Source organism: Zosterops lateralis, assembly GCF_965231275.1.
Source record: "Zosterops lateralis genome assembly, chromosome: 2".
NCBI classification, from domain to species: domain Eukaryota; kingdom Metazoa; phylum Chordata; class Aves; order Passeriformes; family Zosteropidae; genus Zosterops; species Zosterops lateralis.
The window spans coordinates 39,871,829-39,896,385 of NC_139763.1; the positions used below are offsets into that span (position 1 = coordinate 39,871,829).

Consider the following 24,557-nt stretch of genomic DNA (forward strand, 5'->3'; position numbering starts at 1 on the left):
TTGAAATTCAGTAGTTCTACACAATTTCCTTTCCAATACATACTTCATGTAAGGAAATAAAGAAACTAGTATCCACAAAACCAATACTTACTTTCCTAAAGAGGTAATTCCTGCTTTTACTGTATTAAGCTGCAGTATTAAAGCCTTCTCAGAACTTCAATCAAGATGGCTCTGGTCACACTGCAGCTATTCTTTGATTTGCTTTACGTCAAATTCACCAAAGCAAAGAAACTAACGTATCCTTTGAAGAATGACCTTTTGTTTCTCTACTTATTAAATAGTCTCCTCTTTCTCTACTTTTTTTAATAGTATTTTTTGAGAGTTACATGGGAATGTCGTCTCTAAGATATCACTCCATGCCTTGGCAGCACTGTTAATGGCATCTTTCAGATTCAATGACTTACACAAACAATGTTGTTCTCTTCTGTCAACAACAATTAGCAATGCTTTTCTGTAGTTCTTTTGGGAAGCCTGAAAAGCAGACAACCAGTAGATACATAATGGAAGTTGCATTAGGAGGCAAGAACGTGGCAAAAATTTGGTTAACTGTTGTCGGCTGACCCTCTTGTGTGAAGTGTTGTTTGGCAGAAAAATCACCTTTTCTTTCGGTTCTAAAAATGGCCATGAACAGCTGGTATAAACTGTGTGCAGAATGGATTCTGGTGGGCTTAGCAGACTGGTAATGGGATAAGAGACCTTTCACCTTTAGGTCAGTAGTTCGAATTCAGCCCAGGTTAGCAGCAATTGAAAGTCTTTACCATCTGACACTGTTCGTTAGACTATTTAAAATGACTGAAGCAAAGTGTTGTCACAGTAAAACAAGATTCTAGTATTAAGAAATATGAAGAGTCTCAGCAAACAGCAGAAATAATAGTTTGAAGATTTACTTTGAAATCCCACCATAGAAATCTACTCCTCTAATTCCTGACAGCCCCTTTCTCTGCTCCCATACTCCTGCCCACCAATCACAAGTCATCCTCCAGGCAGCTACCGACAACCAAGACAGCAAGATTACCGCTTGCTATCCCATGGCTCTGCTATAGATACCAAAATCACCATCTCTCTGTGACTTTAGGTGGCATTCTGGATTCAGTTCACTACTTTGCTATTTGTATTTTGTTGTTACAGTTACATAGAGTGCAACCGCAATATTTTCCAGCACTTATATCCTTCACTAAGCGAACATAGCAGGTGCCGACTTCTGATGAGCAACAGAACAGAGATACCATTAAGAGGCTCTTAGAACCAGGAGTTTATAAGCAGTGGAACTCCAAACCATCCGCAACAGGATTTCTACCTACTTATAGACATTTTCCAACCATGCTTTGTATATTTTCATGGGTGGACAAACATGAGAAGGACAGACATGTTGCATGTAAAAACTCTTCTCATGTTTTTCACTAGTCACAGCCAGTTTTGCACAAAGTTCTGGAATATATGATTTTCCAAAGGTCAAATCAAAGGTCAAAAATCTGATGAAAACCCAGAAAGTGATAAACAAAAGTCTTAGCACTGGGTAATGTTTTATAAGTCTATGGAAGGTTACTTACCTTCAACTTTATGCCTTAGAATCAAGTTACTTTAAAAAAAACTTTAAAACACTTACATAAAATACTCATGTGACAAGTGTAAACGAAAAACTTAGGTAAGCAAATCTCTCACAAACATGTCAGATTATTCTACAAAAATAATTTTTATTTGCTAAAAAGTTGTGACAAAAATACTCAAACTAACACATGAAGAGAAAACCCACTGCTACTGAAATTGCCATATTTCTCAACTCCAGTCTACATAAATTATCTTTTCAATTAGATTAAGCTAATTCAGTCACATTTTGAGGAGGAAGGGAGTACTCACACACTATTTAAATCTCACAACTCATGAGGGAGGCAGAAGGTTGGGAACAGGCCTGAGACAAAAACAAACCAATTGCATTGAGCATAAGTGTTCAATTCACATCACTCTGACATTTCTTAGTGTTTTCTACCCAACAAGGGATGCTTCTAATTTCAAGGAACTACAAACATCTAAAATACGGGATATTTTCCCTTTGCTGTCACTAACTGATTCACATGTATGAAGTTTAGCTACATCACACACACATATTAACAGATATTTTGTAAATACAGACCACAGATGTCCTTCATATAAAGTCCAAAAGAAACATCATCTATTCTTCCAGTGAAGAAAAGAAGAAACTTTTCTAGTGAAAGCCAGTTTCTGAAGTACCTTACAAGATTTTTACATAACTTGGAAGCCAGAAAGGCTATCAATCTATGGGGTCAGAAATTTTGTATTTATTGCAAAGCTCTGGATAAGTTGTTTTGGACCATGACTTCCCTTGATTAGGCTGATGACAACTAAGTAACAGAAGACACTCCACACTATGAGCAGCTATGAAGAATCAGATATTTGACATCTGGTCTGCCTCAATTTTAACAGTGGTAAACTGCCTGAAAACCACTGCAAAAGTACTCAAAATGACACTGCACAGGAGTTTTCTGGTAGCTGCTAGGGCGGACATCTCTGTTCTCTTGTGGAAAGTAAAAACAACTAGCTTTACTATGCAATTATGCAGTCCTCAATCTTATATCTCATACTTAACAGCTAGCCTCTGAAAGATGACAGAGAAGCAGATACAACAAAAAGAACATTGCCAACAGTAAGTAATAAGCCATTCTAGCTGAATCACTTAGAGGCAGTAAAACATCTGTAACAAATTTGTGTAGCATACAAGAGACACAATGGAGCTGATTCACCAATTTTATTCTGCTTCTCAATCTTGTATAGTATTGCAGCAACATTTAAAACAAAAACTAAATAAAATATAAACTTCCTCCAAGGTGCTATTTACACTTCTTTTGCATAACTATATAACAGAAAAGGTATATTCCCAGAGAGTCCCCAAAAAAAACCAGCAAAGTAACAATACAACTCTGATTACTTCAAAATAATTTACCAGAAAGACTGAAAGGCATCCAAAAGATACACCAGAGGGAGGGAGGGGAGAAATTAACAGTCAAAATACTGGACACGGTTTAGTTTGCAAGTATATTCTGAAGTCTATATCTAACATTAAAATGTTCCAGTGATCTGATCAGAGATTGCTGAAACATTAAAACAGATGGAAAACTGCATAGTTTAGTAGAAATGTTCTGATGATGTTGACACGTAGCTGTGTCTAATGCACACAGACAAATACCTTAAGAGGATCATTTATGGACCAGACACCCATCATTTTGGAAAGTTCTTCCAGCTGTGGGGCATTCAGCAAGAACAAGGCAAGTGAATCTTAGCCACTGATCACAGTTAGGAGATGCAAAAGGAAAAAAAACTGAAGCACTACAGGGTCATCTGGAGACTATCCCGGCCCTGATGTTAAAGCTGGACAAGCTTCAATAGTTTATAGGCTTGGCTCTTAATAGTAGGGAGCAAGTACAATACATTACTTGCATAATTGTTAGCTGAACAGAAAGTAAACCTTGAGACTTGGGAGAAGTGAGAGATCAATTGGGTAAGACTGGGGAAAAAATCAGAGAAAATTACTACTCCAGACTCAAGCTGAAATGCTAATTAGAGACAATACCCAGTCAGGATAGAGGAAATAGAGAATATCTAAACAAGTAGTCTAATTTAAGGTTAATAAATTTCTTTAAGAGTTGGAAAGAATGGGTTTGTTATTAGAGGAGATTGTCAAACTGTTTAGGCTATATTTCAAAAGGAGTCTAAAGTCCTTAAAGACCAAGTTGTGAAAGCTTTCTTCCTGCCTATGTGGAGACCTGAGAATTTGGGACTACAAATACGTACCAGTGAGTATTGCAGGGGGAAGACACTGCAAAACAGCAAAGGTAATGTCTGAAAAACAACCCACAAAAAGGAGTCCAAGGATATTCCACCACAAATTCCATTTAGGAACTCATGGTCAATAATACTACAGCAAAGAAATAGTTTTGAAGTTCTGGTGGGTTATGCAAAAAAAACATAAATTAATTTTCTCCTATGTAAACAAGAACGTGGATTCACTGAAGAAATGTTGGCTCAAAAACTAAAAGACGTGGGAAAGTGTAAAGAATGTGACCAAAGTGAGAGAACTGTTCATAATATTTTAATTAACTATACATTGCCATTAACCACCACTCCCTCTAACTGAATCTAGGGTGGACTTGATAATGCCTAGCAAAGGCATGTGAAGTGACTGTCATGGCTAATTCCAAAACCATTCCTGTCCTGCAAGGCAAGAAAAAATTTAGCAGCAGTCTTCCCCTGGCACAGAGGACTGCAACATACCCTTAAATCTCTTTAACTTCTTTATCCAAAGCATAAACTTAGCTAAATCATAAATTTACCTAGTTATTACAAAAGGTCATGCAAAGATGTCAGATTATGAGGATCTCTATCTTATGTGGGCTCTATCAGTGCCCACATGTACAAGCAAGCACACAGGACATAAACCTAAAGAAATACAGCTACAACAGAATGGGAAGCTTATCAAACTGGTGCTTGATTCCACATTTCAGTCTTTTTGGTGTTATTTAACAAAGTGAGAAACAGAGGATAAAGGCAACAAAATGGACTTCTTACAAGTTGAATACTCTTCTGGTCTTCAAAAATGATGTCCAGACTTCAAGTTATATACCTGTTTTCTTAGCTTATGACCAGAAATCCATCAAACAATCAAAAAAGTTTTTTGATAGAGGGGGTTTTCCATAAAACACTGCTCATCGGTTTCCATAAAACACTGTTCACTTGCAGTGTACATTAGGACAGCTTCTACTGACTACATGAATGGTCACAAAAATCCTACATTGTGTCAGCATGCTTTTTACACAGTTGCATTCAAGTCACAATTTCAATCATATGCAGGTTGCTAGTCTTCTTGCTCATATACACATATAGTTTCAATCACTCTCCTAGAGAAACTCAGGAAGTCATCATCAACATATAAAAAATAAGAAACTTCAGGGATCAGTAGGTTTCAGGAAAGCCTCAGAGCACAGCACCTAGCCACTTACTGTGAACTCAGAGTGGCACTTAACAGTGACCTTTTGCAAGGTCTTTAGGTCAAGTGTAACAAAGAGCAAAAGCTTTGAACATTTACTTGAGTGCTGTGCAAGGGCTCACTGCTGCAAAGTCTTGCATAGGCAGGCTTATATGAGTAGACCTTTTCAGTGAGTAGATCTTTTAAGTTCAGTGGGAAGTGCTCACATGCATCAAGATACTTATGTTTAAATCTTTGCAGTAGACCCTTTAACATGGGAGAAGCTTATGGTCTGTTTATTTAAATAACACTTTTCTGAATCTGAAGAGTTGTTTTTCTTACCTGAAGTCTAGTATTCATTTCCAAAAAGTAGAAATTCTTACTGGAGTCCACAAGGAATTCTACTGTTCCAGCAGAGGAATACTTTACTGCTTTGGCAAGAGCTACTGCTTGTTCTCCCATTGCTCTTCGAGTTTCAGGGTCTAGAAAAGTGCTACAGTATAGAAACAACGATTTTTTTTAGTTATAAAATAATAATTGTTCTATAATTTAATCTTCTGTTTAAACTATGGTCAAAAGAGGACAGCATCATTATTAAAGTTATGAAAACATGTCAAGATTGTCTTTACATTTATATTGCCTCTAAGTAGATACACTACACACTTTACAATTACTACTAATGTACAAGAAATTCAGGATAAATAGCCATATTCTCTAACATATAAAATATCTACCTTACCTCTAAGTCACTCTTTAAAACTAAAATACCAAGTGTTACATATTTCTTGAGATGGCTTCAACAGTTGGCCCTAATTCTGCAAAGGAGCAATCAGGAGCCCCCACCTGTTTAAAGTGGCCTCAAAGCCAGTGCAGCTTCATCTGGAGCCCCAGACTGCACCCAGACAGCAGCCAGTGCTAGGTCAGGACGTATCTTTCGGCACACTGTGGTGGTTTTCACTGAGACCTGAACTCACAGAAGAGCTAGAGACTTCTGCCTCAACAAACCATATTTGACATGATACAAGAAGTGACCAAATATCAAGGCAAGGTAGGAGACAGTGGAATGCTTTTTTTTTTACTGGAAAAGTGCTACTTCACACCTCTGTTCTTCCAGTGCCCACACAAGCAGATTCTAACAGACCGTAAGGCATGTGTTTTCAGAATCTAGGAAAAAAAAATTCCTTGGCAAACAATGGGACCAACAGGAAAAGGAAGTCTTATTCAAGAAAGCTGTATGAGATCCTGCATCAGATGAAAGCAAAAATCAGAAGACATAACTGTGTCATACTTAGAAGAATAGGCACTTGTAAATATAAAATAGTTTCATAATATTTCTTATTTTGATCCAGTAAGAGGATAACACATTACATGAAATCAACATTCTATAATTCATTGTGGAGTTTCTGCAGGGCTTTGATCATGAAAGGTCAATGAGTGGCTTATGAAGAACAAAACATTCTCAATATCAGCTTCATACTCTATTTCTAGAATAACCATTATTACTTCTCATACAGATGAAAGACAGTTACTCCCCTTCATTACAGTGGTGTCTTTCCTATACTTGTTAAATGTAAGTCTGAGATCTTACTGTTCACCTCCTGCTGTAGCCAGAGAATGGAACACAAGTGTCACATTGCTGATGTTGATCTCTGCCACACAGTTAAGCTTTACTCTCTGAAATGACTGGATGATCCCTACCATTGGCTAGGTTAATTAACCAAAGTTTTCATATTCCCCTCTACTGTTTTACCTTTCAAATACATTGTTTCACCTTTTTTAAACCATGCACCTTCTATAACCAAGGTAACTCTTCTCCAGTCTAATTAGGCATCACTTGAAAACACAGCATTTTAAATCTGACTTTGAATCTTTTTTCTCACACATACATGTGTTTTTCTTTAGACAGCTCCAATGGCAGCACAAAAGCTACCATAAAATAAAATATTCACAAAATAAAAGCATCAAAAATAAAAAATAAATCAGACTTGACACTTCATTCATAAGACCTTTATCAAGTTATTGTAAGTTAATCAAAGGGAATACAATTGGTTTGTCACTTTGTTTTTGCAGCCAGGGAGATAAACCACATGGGCAGATGTTGCCTTCTCCACTGTTAGTTCATCAGATAAGGTGTCCCAAAATACCCATATCACCTTCATTCACAGACAAAGTTGAGTTTTTGCTAAATACAACAGTTACACCATCAGTGGAAATTCACTGCTCAGTTTGGGCAAAAAATAAATTATCAATAACACTTACTCTTCCTCTGAAGATTCCACCACACTGGGAGAGTGAACTTCAGTTTTCTAAATGACAAGGTCAGCTTCCTTGCTCCAAGCATATTGTTTGTTTAAAAAAATTACTTGCCTACACAAAGCACTATCCTTTGAGGTATTCATTTTATACTACCAGACCACGGGCATAAATAGGCTAAAGGATCTGAGTACACAGTTCTGTCCCCACATCTAAATGGTGCCCACCTATGAAGCACGTGCACAGTCACAAGCAGAACAGGCTCACATTTCTCTTAACCCAAAATCCTTCAACAATTTCTAGACAGTGAGAGGAAACATATAGTCTGACACACATATATGCACAACAACTCTAAGAAGAACCTGTAGATAGAGTCTAATTCAATAATGCACTGCTAAGTTCTGCTAAGTTCCTGGCTATATACACTCATTTAAACTATCAGTGCCTCTGAACAGATGACTACTATTCCTTCACACAAGTGTGAGGCAAATTGGAAGTGCTTTAAGAAGCTTCTAACAGGTTCAGAAATTGTTAGATAGGACACATGTGCTCACCAAAGTTAAGTTTTAGAACACTCCTCTGAGTTACTACTCCAATTATTGAATAGGATGTCAGTTAATACTCTTCTGCATTTAATTTTGATTAATCCTAAAGGATCCATGGATTTTCTGATAAACTTATAGGCCTTGTTTCTTCACATGGGAAACAATCTTTTACTAATCACTCCAGCAACAGGAAAATACAACCACACCTCTGTGTTTTTTCTTGCCTAAGTACAGTGTCTCATGGCAACTGTGAAAATGAACGGAGAAGAGGTTGGGCAGTTGAGGAACAAAAGCTCAACTAAGGAAAAACACTAAGAGTATTAAATGCCACTCATGTCTTAAAATGTCAGCTTCTGTTAAATGAGAAGAGAACAGCATATCCAAAAATGTGTGAAAGTAGATAAAATTACGGTACATCACTGGAAGCTTTGTGCCTCACTAATTACACCGAGCACAAAATAAAAATCTGGTGATGATTGGATGTGTCTTATTGTCTGTACTTCCCAAAAGAGGACAACTCATCAAGGGTATAAGTCATGTTTCTGGTCTCCTATTTGAATCTGGGGGACTGACCATCATGAACACCAGGGGCCCCTTGAATATTGCAAACCTCATTAGTGCATGAACTGAAGGAGTTTCTCTCAGCAAAAGACAGCATTTTTGTTTGTTGCTTGTTTTTAACAAAAGACTAAACTTCCCTTAAAAGTAAAACTGGAGACACAAACACAAAATTATCCATAAGGATAAGTTCAGCAGCTACAGATTTAATCTTAAGAAAATCATAGGTTACTTTCCAAGCCAAAAGGCCCTCAGTCTCCTAAATTAGACACTTAGGAAAATGCCATCATAATAGAGTAAATCAAAAAAGGCATGAGAAGAGGCCAATGTCAAAAGCCCTAAACTGTCCAAAAGACAAAAAATCTCCCAAGATTTCAGTCCACAACACCCCTATTTCCCAGGCTTCATGAAAGAAAATAGAAAGGTTTGACCTATCTCAGAGTTCTTAATAGCAGCTACCATTTGAAACAGGAGAAAAGAGGACTGTCTATCTCCTACATCCAGTCACACCAGAAGAGTGTGTCCAGGATTCCTTAAGCAATCAAACTAAAACAGCATTCACAGGAAGGGTTAACTTGAGGCTTTAGGGTCTCTCTGGTGTCTCATAGAAGTTCATGCCCTACTTATCTGCGTGTCTCGTAACCCTTTGAAAATTAATAGATTCTGCAGCCAAGGGCAAGTGGCTTTATGACAGGTAATCTTCCAAAGCTGCCAGTAGAAGGCTGACAGAGTCTAAAACATTCAACAACAAAAAGGCAGAAGTGCTTTCACACCAAATTTTGGAAGGTATTGACTTGCCCACACTCTTGTAGGGTTATAGGAGGGGATGAGAAAACTTACTGGCAACTCCAAGCCCAAGAAAATTAAAAGGCTGATAATTCTGATGAAAGAAAACACCCTGATCACAGCTGGCTGGTAAGAGAAGAGATACATCACCCCACTTGAATTGACCACAGGCATGGAGAAGAGGCAGGCAGGAATAACAGGCATTGCCTTACATAGACTCTCGAGGCAGAAGATCCTCCTCTTTTATGTGCTTAGGTACACATACATGCACACACGTGCATTATATCAGGACCTGAAGTTTTCACTTTCCGCAATAACACAGAAAGATCTTTAGGCATAAGCAGCATAAGGCTTCCAAGAAATCCACAAGCACTAGCAGGAAGCATTTACAAGTGGATTTATATATTTAGATTCAAATTTTGCTCTTTTATTTAAAATATAGGCCAAACAGTGGCAGTCCTGCAATTACAACTCAGTGTTAATGCGGCACCTTAAAGGAAATGTCATTTCGGTGATGTGCTCTTCCTCACATCCCAAATTGTTGTACCACATAGTTCTGTGCTATAAAAAAATATAGCAAACCAATCCCAGCTGATGAACATATTACACTGGTAATTCCCACAGGCAGCAATAGACCCGTGTCTGCCTTTTTGAAATCAGAATTTCTTGCTGCCCTTTTTATACACGTATTCTCTGCTGACTGCTATGCAGAAAACACAGCAAGGCCATATCTCCCACAGCAGCAAAGTAATTCAGCTTCACATTAAATCAGTAAGATTAAAATAATTTTGCACTTTTGAGTTACTAGACACCTAGATCTCCACCTCACTACCATGAATGGTACTAAAAGTGCTGCAGAGTATTTTGTATTTCCATTCTTCAATTCAAATGGAAATATACAGTATTATGTGGCCTTTATACAATTACTCTAACAGCCAAATACCTGTATCTCTGGTAAAATTCATACTTATTTCATATTTTACTTAACTTTTACATCCAAAAGTGAGTATCAAAGAAAAATCTCATATATATAAACAAAGCCATATCCCATAAAGTGGATTGGTAAGATTCAAATCCATTTTATACAAGATCATGAAAAATAATTAACTGCATAACAGCAGTTTTCTTACAGAAAGACATTGCAAAGCAAAATGAAAACACCCTCAAGAACAACATCAGAATTGCATTACAATCAAATGACTGTAACAAACATTTATTTTCTTTGTGCTTTTTAATAGAATAAAATTTGCTTGCATTTGTACAATAAATAGAACCAGCAGGCTTCTAAAAGTGCTTTCAGTTACTATGAAGCTGCATCAAGAATCCAGTATACACACCTTGGTGCTTCCTCCACAACTTTCTGGTTTCTCCTCTGAATGGAGCATTCTCTTTCATTCAACCACAAAGCATTGCCATGTTTATCTGCCAAAACCTGAAACAATAACACAGTGCTATTAACAAACAGATGTAAGCATATGGTCTTTTGACATAATACTGTTATGCAGCATTCAGGGTTTGGGATTTTTTTCCAAACTTAAAAAAAAAAAAAAAAAAAAAAAAAAAAAAAAAAAAAAAAGCCTGGAGGGAAAAGCTCTTGTAGAAAATTAATTATATATTAAATACTAGTTGAACACTCCTTCAAATTCTGAGTAGGACTATTCTAAAGCCTCTATGTAGAGTCTGTACATAGCAAAACACCCTCTCACTTCAAAATTTGATTTATGATTTAGGGATCTTACAAAAGGCTGAAATAAGATTAAAACTACATTTTCAAGCATTTTAAATTGTACTGCATTACAAAAATTACACAAAAGCAAAATATTGCATCAACAACATAAATCTCAAAGGATGCCAAATTTTGCTTCTAAATTACACACAAAATCTTTCAGAAAAAAATAGCTAATGAAGTTTTCTTAGTAGGCAAACCATAGTGCCATGTCTTTTATGAAGAAAAATAAATTTTCAGAAACTTTGTTTTCCTTCATAAAGGAAAATAAAATTTGCGCCTACCTCAGTATTTTCAAAGGAAATAAAAAGAGTAGTTTCAAGAAACTTTTTAAAAATCAATAACTACAGTTCTTGGGTGCAGCTTCAGTTCATGAAAGAGGTAACAAAATCAAGTATCTAGACCCAAGTACAAAAATTACACACTAGAAAAAAGTCCACAAGTTGAGCATAGAAGAACTCTTAATTGATTCTTCAACTTCAAACTAGAGGTGAAAGTAAGAAAAGGAACTCTGTCCCTTTATGAAATTGATGGTATAATACAGCTATTTCCAATACCAAATACTAGATTTGAAGACTCAAGTAGACTTCTTCCCATCTTATGATGATAACCCTACACTTATTCTTAGAACAATTTCTTTTAACACAGACCACACCTGCTCCCTTTCTTCCTCATAAATTTTTTCTTCTAACCCATTTTTTTTTTATCATTCTTCCTGCTCTGATCTGCGGGAACCCATGCCAATATTCATGCTTCATTCTTTAATAGCTCAGTTCTACATTGGAAACCGACAAGATAAAACAAGGAGACAATCTTCCTCAAACTGTGTGAACTCAACCATATCTACTCACATTTGTGACAACGAATCTGTATTATTTATTATTCCTTTTAGCATCAAAGAGCAACTATGGCACTAGGCAAGATGAATTCCTGAATCTATGACACCAATGGCTGCTAAGGCATGAAAAATCTGGGTAGATGTGACTGAAAACAAGGCAGTGAACTCATGAAGACAACTCATGTGCACTGTGCAGCATCAGATCCAGGGTATTCTGGTAAGATCAGATGTTTTCCCTCCTAAAAAAATTCTGTTGTGCTCCCACAAATGTATGGAGCTTTCTAGTAAAAAAAGGGATCTAGCAGATAGACAACTTTAGGATTTCCTAAACCACAGCATCTCCCAGAACCTTCTTCCTTGCCCAGGAGGAGGTTTAGTAGCAGCAGTAGCAGCAGGATGCTCCAGCCAGCTGCTAGATTCCCTAGCAAGGGACTCAACACCACGAGGAAAAAGGAAAAAGGAAAAAGGAAAAAGGAAAAAGGAAAAAGGAAAAAGGAAAAAAAAAGATCCCAGGTACTTCCCACCTGAGTGCTCACCCATCCAATTCAGATGAGTGGAACTCTGCAAACTCATGGGGCCCTACAAGAAATCATTTGGGAGGTACAAAATTTTTGGACTCATTTTTTGTGGGGGTTATTTTAGTATTAAAGCAGTAACTCTAGAGCATAGCATGGTACTTGATGGAAAAATCACTGTCCTGTAAGTAGTATGATTCCTTGTGAGCACTTCTGCTTCACTGTTAGAAAGCCTAAAACTTTCCACAGAATTCTGTCTTGTGAAAACAAACAAAAAACCTTAGAATGTTACAATAAAAATTGGTCATTGTGCTTCTCTCTCCTCTCTCTGTGTGTGTGTGTGTATTTTTCAGAAGATATCCTCTTCTGAAAAATACACAGAGACAGAGAGAGAGGAGAGAAGCTCAATACATTTTTTTCAATCCAAGCAGTAATATTTTTTTTTCACTTCACTTTTTTTCACATTTCTCATATCCTACTAAATTTCAGCAACCTGGATCTTAAAAGAAATGTTTTTCTATTATTAGTAATGGAAAATAGAGACATGCATGAACATCTACTATGAGAAAATAATTGCAAATAGAATAAGCCAACAACATCCAGCATTAGGCTTTTATTTTCATTCTGTGTCCGCTGTTTCCAGTAAAAGAAACTAACCATAAAACAATTTTATCTCAGAAGACATTTGCAGCATTCTGAAATTATCATCTCTGGGATGGCATGAGATTCCAGTACATATCTCCCTAAAAATGCATGTCCCAGCTACAGCTTTTGTTCCTTTTATCTAAACATTCATAACAGAAAATGTCCCATTTTGCAGGATTAGATGATTAGGACATGCTATATACATCTACATGCCAAAATAATTAAATATTATGTAGTGGAATCCCTCCTACATGATTCAGCTAAATTCTGTTTCCAGTTGTAGGACTGTTGTCTGGCCAAGTAGTAGACATTCCACGTACTCTTACTTTAAACTTTTTATCAGATACTTCAGGAGAACAAGACTTCAAATCAGTTCAAGCATAAAGTGTATTTGGACTCTATTTTCCTGTTAATTGTTTTAGTCTTTTCTCATGTTCTACAAAGTGATTGTTTTATAGCTAGACACAGGAAACTTCTTATTTAATAATTTTAAGTACCAATGCTTTGGAGAAATATAAGAAAGCTAAAAAAAGTTCTATTTAAAAGTCACTGCTGAATTAATAAATATTTGGCATCTGGTCTCAAATTGTTTGTATATTCAGCAGTTTGAAAATGACCCAAGGTCAATGTCCTAAAGCTGATTAGAACATGAAGTTAAAATGATACACTATGATATTGTTAAAAGGTACCATCAAAGTGCTGGTATAAGGAAAACAACATTCACTGTATACCCATTATAAATAAAACTATAAATTATTAATTGCAAAGTCATTTTTGCTGAAGTTATTCAACACTTCGTAAACACAATACTACTTAATTTTTGGGAGTAACTCTTTTTTAAACCCAAAAGAACAAAGACAATGTGAAATCTACCCAGAACTCATGGAAGTATGGAGGAATCAATCTCATCTAATTTTTGTCATTGAAGAATCAGTAGGAACCTGCTGAATCTCCCAAATCTGCAAGCACTGAAAGAAAGAGATCTTTAAGGTGTACTGATCTGCACAGACAAAAAGAAAAAGAGACATAGGTAGCCAAAAATTATTAGCCATAGCAAGAGAATACAGAAAGGTGCTCTTTTGAACCCTAAGATCAACGCTGAAACTGAGTTCACTATATACCTTTCCATGACTTTTCAATAGAGAATAAGGTGGGGTTTAAATTTCATTTCTACACTGTTTCTCCATTTTGCTGTTTAACTGTTTACAGACCGTTTCTTCATTTCACTCTTCCTTCTTCCCTTCTCCTCCTCTCTGCTGAGACCATACCAGGGTACTACTTCCAGCTCTGGAGTCTTCAGTACAGGAAAGACATGGACCTGTTGGAACAGGTCCAGAGTAGAGCCACGAAAATAATTAGAGGGACTAAATACCTCTCCTGTGAGGAAAGGCTGAGAGATTTGGGGTAGTTCAGCCTGGAAAAAAGAAGGCTCTGGGGAGACCTAATTGCAATTTTGCAGTACTTAGAGGGGGGTTGATAAGAAAGATGGAGACAAACTTTTTAGTAGGGCCTGTAGCAACAGGAAAAGGGGTAATGGCTTTAAACCACAAAATAATAGATTTAGACTAGATATAAAGGAGAAATCTTTCATTATGAGAGTGGTGAAACAACAGAACAGGTTGCCCAGAGAGGGAGCAGATGCCCCATCTTGAAACATTCAAGATCAGGTTGGACAGGGCTCTGAGCAGCCTGATCTAGTTGAAGATGTCCCTGCTCATTGCATCACTGTTGCATCCACCATTGTTGGACTAGATGGCCTTTCAAAGTCCCTTCTAACTCAAACCATTCTAAGATTCTATGATATACAAGTTAGCCCCATAGGAAGCATCAGGCTGTGGACACACATCTGGCAGAGTGAAAAATAGCTCTCTTAGAAATCATTCCACACTATCAAGCTTGTTTCACTCAGTGGTTGTTGTTTCACTCAGTTATTGAGCTACTTCAAAATCTCACTATGCAAAATTTTTTTAAAAAACCCAAAACAAAACAAACAAACATGTGCCACAACACAGAAAGGGTTTAGATTTTGCACAAAAAGAAATGAAATTTCTGTGTTAAAAAAAAAGGAAATTTCTGTTGAGGAAATGAATATGCTCCATACACATTTCTTGTCAGGAAATACCTCAATGCTATTGACAAATACAATTCAGCTACCTACATAAGATCAAACATCACAGATTTTGAAATCATAATATTGTGAACTAGTGCCCAAAAGAAACAACTTTTTTTCTGCATCAGCAGACCTGACTTAACTCTAAATCCAATAAGTGACAGAAATGGAAATAATGCAGAAGTTAAAGAGGATACACTTGATTTTAAACCACAAACTGCCCAAAATGGGACACAAATCCTCCTGAGTTCTCAAGAAGAATTAGATACTTCAGAACTGGATTCCAAAATACTGACAAAACCACCTAGACATTGCAAGAAATCGTCAAGCATGGCGGTTCTTGAACTCCTACATCCTCTGCCACACTCAAGCAGTCCAACAGGATCCAGAGTTCAAACCTCCAGCCTTCAGGACAGATGCCTATAAGATTTTTTTTTTTTATCCCCCAACAAACTGAGCACAGTTCACAGTCTTCCTGCCAAAGAAAGGCTAGAGAATAAAAACAGGAAGGCTGTATTGTACATGATAGCCATGTAGTTTGAGCAATGACCCAAGACACCGGAAAACACAAGACTCTAGGCCTTTTTTAGTGGAGTGTTTGAAACATTTTGAACTTTCATTTATTTATGAGCTCAAATCTCATTAAATAAATACACAGTAATTAACAGTAGCAATAATAATAGTACAAACCTGGATTTCTATGTGACGAGGGTTATCAATGAACTTTTCTATCAGTAAGCGATCATCACCAAAACTTGAAGCAGCTTCTTGAGATGAAAACCTAAAACCTTCCCTTAAATAATGAGAACAAAAAGAATAATCTGTATTTTAAAAGTCCAGAAGTATACAAGAAAGAACAGTTACTGATCTCAGTAAACAGTCAATCTTCACTAATCAACACACAGATCCAAAAACCAAGTTATACCATTTGCAGCTCATTCTGTAATGAGTACCCCTTTTTTCATGCTTTTCTTACAAAGACAAAAAAAACCCAACCAACCACAAACCAAACCAAAACATTCTCAAAACACAAAAAATTTCAGTGTGTTTAAAAAGCCTGAACATTTACAACAATTACATATTCATTTTCTTTGTTGGCATTTTCTTCTGTAAAACTAATAAAGTAATAGAATATTATGACCAATTATTACCAAGTAGTTGCTATACAGAAGTAAAGGTGAAGCTCACCATTACTTACAGCACACAGGCCTCTTAATAGTCAAGAACAGCAGAGGTTGGTTAATTGCATTAAAGAACTGCAAATGTAGTATTACAGACATTGCAAATTCCACCACTGAGCACAACCTAAAGATGCAATACTTGACCTCACAGAACACACCAGCTGTACTAGTAGTTTTTCCCTGTCTTAAAGTGTGTTATACAGAGCATTCTGTGTGCTTCCCTGTTTCTTCTCTTATATACACAGTCAAACAAAATAAAGATGACAAGATACTTTATTTATTAACTTTTTTTTCCTCTAAATAGCAGAAAGGATACTCCTTGGGTCATACGCTCTGACAAACTACTTTATGAACAGCTTTCTCAGGGTGAGACAGCATAATGCAGGGACCCAAAGGCTTCACTGTAATTTTCTACAGGCTCTATGCTCAAGTGGCATATTAGTGCCATTCACGTTGATATATATGAAAAGCTTGGTCAAATTTCTGTGTGACTGACTACTGAAACAACATCCCTGACACTTGTGCCCAGAATAAGAACTACAGCAAAACCAAGTTGAAATTTTCACGCTTTCCACCTCTTACATGTAGTTAACCCAAACCACAGATTCACAAAATAGGTAAACTTAGAAAGGTAGAGAAACATGTGAATTTAAAAGTGTATCTTCACATTTTTTCAACAATGTTGTAATTTTGAGAGATTACGTCTAATGTACAACTCTCCTAAATTCATACTTAACTTCAATATACTTCATTACCTAGTAAAAAGAAAAAAGGGACATCAAAATTAGTGATTCTATGCACTACCTGATCTGTCAAAAAAAAAAAAACAAAAAAAAACAACACAAAGTGCTGTAACAAACAACCATACATGGTGTTTCTTACTGAAACTAGTTTACAGCTATTTTAACTACTATATCAAAGGCTCTGTTTTGTTTTGTAAACATTTTTGTGTCACATAGCTTTATGCAAAATTATTCACAATTGACTTTCTTTCACAGAAGGAAGTGTGCTAATTAGAAATCTAAATTGCAATACTTGTTAAGAAAAGACAGGTGCCTAATCATCTCATCCATACATCTGTAAATCATTTTAAATGATATCTAATAGGAATGATTATCTCTGATAATCTGACCTTGTTTTATCTTACAGAACTGTGCAGTTGCAATTGTCCAGTGATAAAAATTACTTCCAAATGGATGTGAGGAAAAAGATTTCTGGAAAAAATGAAGAAGCAGAGCAGGCTTTTTAGGGAGGCTGTGTAATCTCAGGACAAGACCCAATCAGGCAAAGCTCTATGCAATCAATTTAAACTGAGAGCTGATGCTATTCAGAGGATGAAGCTGGACGAGATGCTGTCTCCAGATCCCTTGAAACACTCACAGTGATAAAGAGGAAATACAGGATCTCTATAAGGTTTCCCTCTCTCCCTACTGTACATTTACTCACACTGAAGCTTAAGTTGTACAAAAGCATTACTGATGTTGCCACAAGCCTTCCTGTGGTTGTCTGAAGTGAAATAGCCATGCCAACTTTCTGCCTCCAGCTCTGAGATCAGCAGTGCTGCTTTAATTAAAACAATTTTCTTTCAAGGCACTCAGACACTAACAAAAGACTGCACTCATTATGTAAAATTTCAGTTTTCAGAATCAGGAAATAGTAAAGGAACAGTTTTTTTCTTGTCAAGGCCAGTGTTAGAAGAGCCATCTAGTTAAAAAGTAGATTTTGATAGCCATTAGTACTGTAGAAGCCCTCCAAAACCCTGATAAAGTTAAGTAGCCAATAGATACTCAAATTTTATTGACTTCACACACAGAACCAATATAGATTGCTTCAGTTTAACTCCAAATTAAAAAAAAAAAATCAACTAAAATTACCTAGTCACAGCTTTTTACGTATGTTTACACACGGAGATGGCATGTGAACATGTGGGGGTTTTAAAAAAATAGGAGTTTAGGAAACACTGTTCTTTACTCATCCAACAGACTCCTTCCCCTTACCTGAAGGGCACATACCTGGGCAGGATAGACCAAAGATGTCAAGCCCATCTACTCCTGTTTTTGCACAGTACTTTGAAAGGCCAAATGCATTGCACTAGGAAGATAATAAACTCAATGTGCAGGCTTGTAATAGGTAGTGCTGTTGAGTTTTTAAAGCATTGTCCTCTTATAATGCATAATTCATATATCCTTTGCTTTAGGAAGTGGAAGATTCAGAATGATTTGCTACTTATTATTCCACATCAACTTCTTCCAGTCCCACTGCTCATTCCAAGCACAAGACCACAGAAGAGAAATTATAAGCCATTCTTGGAATCTGAGAACAGATGCTTGATTTCCGTTCATAAAATTGGCATAAGCACCAAGAAAGAATTTCAGAAACAGAACAATTTACATTTTCTTATTATTACAGGTTAAAAGACAAAATCTTTTCATCTCTAAATATCTGTTGCAGGAAGATGCCCTTGCTAAAAACTTTCAAAACAGATACCCACTAAGCATGCAAGACCTTCAATACCTAGGAAAAGTTGCAGAAGGTGAGACAATAGAGGGGAATTACTAACAAAAAAGCTCCAAGTTTTTCACAGGTAACTCTTAAAAAAATAATTTAGTACAAATTTCCAGCTTGGAGGTTATCATGTCTGCAGCCGAAGCTACTAGCTAAAGAAACTAATTTCTATCTGCAAATCCACAGAATTTAAAACATGGGCCAATAGCTCCTGTATGATGACCTCCAATACTGAACCTACAAGCCAGTAAGTGCCTTTACATGCAAAGATCTATCACAATCTCTGCCAGAAAATTTCCATCTGTTCTTTGGAAAAGATAGAGTCCTAAATTTAATTCCTTTTTGGAGCTGCTACGCCACCATTTGGAGCCATGAAGCCTAAAGATTATGTTAGATCATTAGATAGTTGGATGTACAATTGTTATGAGCATGCTAGAAGGAAGAAGCCTCCAGTTTCTCCACAAAGAGGGAACAATAGAGATGAGGTGTAGTCAGACACATGCCCTAGTCATGTTTTGCTGTACTGCATCATGAACTTCACATTGCCTATACCTTTCAGATCAGGTTTGATGGGATGCAAGCACAGAGGCTCTTCATGTACAGAGCCAGAGTTGGGATTATCAATGACTAAGTTAAAAATACTTTTAGATACAGACCACAGCAGAACTTTCTCAGGCTGTAAAAAAATCTACCAACCTGAACTTAAGGTAAACTGCTTTTCAGAAATTTGCCCTTCACTTTCAATATAACTGCAAGTGGGTATCTATTAGGTGAAGAAAAGGCATGCTAAATTATACTTCTCCAAACTAGCTAGGAATTACATTTGAGTTAACATAAGGCTATTTTAATTTCAGATGTGGGTCAGTGGCTTGAACTGTACAGAAAATTCCACTCTAGAACCTCCCTAAAATTCACAAAAAGCAATAGAAGTGTGAATTGGGAGGGACTCAGATCTTAAAAAAACACAACAGCAGCCCTGCCCAGAGATGAGGTCAACACTGCAGCCATCCACAGTGAAGGGTACACAAACAGCTATTTCGAAACACAAATTGTAACACTGACAAAACTGTACCAGTATTTCTGTTAGAAATACTACCTGAAAGTTAACAGAAATCTTAGCTATAGCTGGAATAATATAATAATTACAGAGGATCCAAAACAATTGTCATCACTTAGTATATTTAAGGGACATGAAAGATGAAGCAGTAAGTTACCACTGTGAATAATTCTATAACAGCAACAATTAAGTTCCTCAGATTGGTCTTTTTCACTTCCAGTGGCTATTTCCACATCATGCCACACATACATTTAAGCCTCCTTACTGTACACATAGCCAGTTGAAACAAGAGGAGTTTTCATCTAGCCTGAAATCCAAAAGTATATTTCAAACAAGGAGAAGATTCTTCACCCAGAGAGTGGTTGGGCACTGGAACAGGCAACCAGGGAAGTGTTCGCAGCACCAGCCTGACAGAGCTCAAATGGTATGACTCTTGGGGATGGTTCTATGCAAGGCTAAGGGGTAGACTCCATGATCCTTGTGAATCCCTTCCAAATGAGGAATGATTCTATATAAAGACTTTTGTTTTCAAGTAGTATTTTCAAATAATCTCATGAAACAAAACCAAAACGAGTTTACAGATCAAAATATTACCAACCATTCTTCAGACTCATCTTGCATTTATGAACCCTAAAATGCAAAAGGCCATTCAGATATTGAGTTTTCCAGAGTCCACGCATAGCTGATAAATTGTTTATTTTTAGTATTACATGGACCTGAATGCAGCAAAACTATAGAGTAGTTTTATGCAGTATTAAAACTATCCAATACATCGTTTTGTCAGTAACAACTGAGTCACCCTCAAAACACTCAAGTCATGTGTTTTCTAGACACATAAAAAGGAACAATTTTAGATCTGTAACACAACTCATGGATATGTACAACAAATCTTTTACAACCTTACAGGTATTCTGAAAGACAGACTGGAAGAGAAACTCAAATGCTCTACTTCACTTACAGCGTAAATCTGTTTGTCTTCAAGTTTGCTTAAAACTCACTTTCCTCTTCCTGCAACAAGTATTTTGTAAACTTGATTTTACTTATTCAAGTATTGATCTGTAACTGTCTGGGTGTTCTTCTCAGCACCTTTTAGATTTAACATTACACTATAAAGACAAGGCTTGCATAAGTAACCAAGATGATTATTGTAACAACTCCAAGTAGCACACCATTGAATGATACTTCAGAATTGAACTGGACTCAATGATCCTTGTGGGTCCCATTCAATTCCAGATATTCTATCATTCAAAGGCTTTCAAACAAGGCAAGCAGTTCAAATTATCATTAAATAGGACTGAGTCAAAGTAATATCACTAAATTAATTTAGTGATATGCAAATGTACATAAAAGAATATCCCTAGCTGGCTTCTACTGGTACCAATCAGCTCTACCACGTGACTGTCTAAACCATAACCACTGCCTTTCTCCAAAATAAGTTGGCAACCATGATTTTAGATCCACTTTTACTTTAAAAGAGTTACTTTATCAAGCTCCTTCACTCCTTTCTGAGCTAAACAAGAAATGAATTCCTTCCCTTAAAGTCCAACAGATGGAACTGCTGCCTGAACAAGATCAAAGCAGTAATTTTAGATTCTAAAGCAGTAGCAACAAAGTATCCTTTTAAGAAAGCAATTATTCTAGCTCTTCATTCTAATGCATGATACACTATTTTCCTGTTTAGATTTGAATATAAATGGACTAGACAGAGCAAGGTACAAATAAACCCACCATGTTTTCTTTAAATCTAAAATTTAACTGCTAGACATTCATTGTTCTTTCATCCAATTTTTAGGTTTTGACAAACAAAAATTTAACAAGAGACAGGGACGTCTTGCAGGTGACTAAATTAAACTAAGGAAAATTTCGGCTGTACATTGAGTTGACTCCAGCACATGTGCTGCTCCCTCTGTGCAGAAAGGAAAACAATCAGGTTACTTTGCATCAATTAGGCTTTTCATTACAAGTTTTGAAAAATCAGAAAATACATTTTTCTGTGAGATCAGCAGCACACAGAGTTGAAATCAGGTTCCTCACTGCCAGAACATCAGCAGAGAATAGATTGTAAAATTCTGGGTCAACAACAAAGCAACATGAAATGTTCAGGATTTAGACAACCAATAAGAGACATGAAAACATCTACGTGTTGAAATGTGTGTTGTTTCAAAACAGACAAAAATACAATAGTTTGCTGATACAAATGCTTTAAATACAGAAGTATACAATTTATTAGAGCACATTCTGGCAACATCGTATGTGTTCCCACATATGAATTATCACTCTTATCAACTTTAACAGAACTAATGGCATGCATTAATGTTTGTGAATCAGGGCCAATAAATACTCTACTTAACACAGAGAATACTAATTCTGAAAGGCATACAGCAAAATATTATTTACAGTCTAACATTGAACTAACAGCAGTTATAAATATTGGTTTTTTACTCAAATTATTGGACAGTGTTTTGTAAGGTTTATGCAATAATTAATTAGAAATAGGCACATGCAAATTTCCAAAGTATATTTCTCACTATGCCAAAGGGAGAAAACCAAATAATATCCAGTTTCTCTGTCTAGCATTCCATATCTGCTCAACTGTCAGCTCACAATGGCTTAATGGAACTTCAGTAACTGCAGCATTCATCAAGGCAAGCTTTTGGACAGCATCTCACCTGGTCTCTTCATCATCCCAAGCGATTCTCATGCCTTTCCCACCACCACCTGCTGAGGCCTTGATCATGACAGGGTAGCCTAACAGCGGGGAACAATTAGACAGAAGTTCAAACTTTGTTCAGTTGGTCAGAGGAACATGACAACTGACCACATGTCCAATAAAGCCAGTAGACAATAACTTCGTTTATTAAAACACTTTGTTTGCAGGGAGAACAGAGGAGAAATTTTTCTTTTCAAAACTTAGCTGTCAGTGCAGTAATTTCTACAGCCAAGAAAGGCTGTCTTCTCCAATTCATTTATACCAAAAACAAACTAAATGAATTATTCCCAAATAATGAAGTGATTTATGAATAAAGCATTTGACATTTTTTTAGTAACATTTTTTCCTTTGTTGCTGCTTAAATAATATTTTTAATTAATAGCAAAAATGAGTAGATCTTCATAAATTAAGTCTAAAGACTGAGTAAACAAATATGCACCTTATCAACACTTCTAGTGCAGCACCATTTGAAATAATGGAGCAGCTCAAGAGCTGTGCTGCTTAGATATTATACAACAGTATCAGAAAACAGATTACTTTTTTTTTTACAATAAAAAAAGTATTCTCTCCAAACTGACATGCAGTAAGAAAAAACAAAGAGTATAAATCTGTCAGCATTGTACATAACTGGCAGTATCTTACTGGTAGAACAAGGTACTGTAATATGGATATGAGGCAGGACCTTCCATTTCTGAAAGCTAGAAAATTACAGTAACAAAGTACACAGTTTAAATGCAGATTTAGTAATGATTGTTTACCTTTTAATACAAAAAATTTCATTTAAAGCAACTTCCTGAAACAATTTTGTCATACCAGAGAACTTCACCTTTCTCTACGTGAATATGCAGAAAAATAAAAATCACGGATCTGATTAAAATGCTTTTGACATTTCTAGGATAGCAGAAAATTCTTCATGCCCTTGGTCTCCACTATGTTTAATGAAAATCACAACATTAGGCAAATATGAGACCAGCTGAGATCAGCTGCCAAGAAGAATCTATCAGTCCTTGAGAAATGAAGATATATTCTATAAAAGGCTTTGATCTGGGGACAGAAAGAGATATTTGAATATGGTTCCTAGAAGTGGTCCAGTCTACTGTCATATGTATTACTTATATTTACAGTTTCTTTCTGGAATGTAGATCTACTCTTGCTTCGTTAAGTGACAGCAATACAATTTCCCACCTCCCCCTCATAGTGATCTAACTGAAAAGAGGTTCAGGAGAAGATAATTAAAACCAGCAAGATCTGGAAGACCTTTGTTTTTTTAAAAAGTCTGACAGAGATACAAAAAAAAAAAAAAGGCATGAGACAAGCATAAGAAATGGTAGTGTTGATTGGAAGGCAGGAAAGCAGCAACAGTACAAAAGAACATTAAATTAACAAAGACACAGGAAAAAAATCAATAAAATATTTTCCAACTTAACACATTATTAGATTGTGAAACCCCAGGTTGTAAAGCATTCACATGGCTGAAAGCTGTAGAGAGGTAATAGTTTAGCATATGTAGAGCACAAACCAAGCACCTATAGCCATGGATTACCAAAAGGCTATAAATCTCCATGCCTTGGAGTCTAAATTAGTCTCTTGTTACAACATATAAGGTTAAGACCAAACAGAGCCATGCAAATAACCTTTCTAGAGTCTCTCTTAGATTTTCTTACGATGTATCTGATACTGCCCATTGAAGGGTACAGGATAAGCCACAGAGTAACAATGAGCTTGATCCAGGCCTCTACAATCCCAGAGATTAAAGGGTAAAGGCAAAATAACTCTAGATTACATGCAGCAACAGTGAACTTCAACCAATTTTTATGAAATGCAGCATATGTAATACCTACACAAGAGCATTTTATTGATGCTCTAGCTGCATCTCCACATCCCTGACAGCTGCCAGGCTCCCCACACAAGTCACTGGTTATCTTGAAATAAAACTAAAGGCACATCTTGTATAACTTCCATGCAAGAAATGAGATTTTACTGGTTAACACTAGCGAATCTCCGGCAACACTATCACTGTCTGGAGACTCTGTCCTACCCAAAAAGCTGTAAGAGTGAAATTTTGAAATAAGCATTGTTTTAAGCCTTATTATGGCAGATGCACTAAAGCAATTTCCATCACTTCATCTATTTCATTCAGTGTTACGTGT

The 24,557-nt window shown here is 36.4% G+C and overlaps 1 protein-coding gene across 1 annotated transcript in view; it reads right to left on the reverse strand.

Moving 5' to 3' along the window:
* PCCA (propionyl-CoA carboxylase subunit alpha) overlaps positions 1-24,557 on the reverse strand; it is a 273,215-nt gene that overhangs the window by 162,069 nt on the left and 86,589 nt on the right. The window contains exons 9-12 of the mRNA XM_083884834.1: positions 22,367-22,445; positions 15,645-15,747; positions 10,458-10,552; positions 5,321-5,471 (exon numbers count right to left, since the gene is read on the reverse strand). Of these exons, the coding sequence (XP_083740960.1) occupies positions 5,321-5,471; positions 10,458-10,552; positions 15,645-15,747; positions 22,367-22,445 (428 nt within the window). The remainder of the gene's footprint in view (positions 1-5,320; positions 5,472-10,457; positions 10,553-15,644; positions 15,748-22,366; positions 22,446-24,557) is intronic.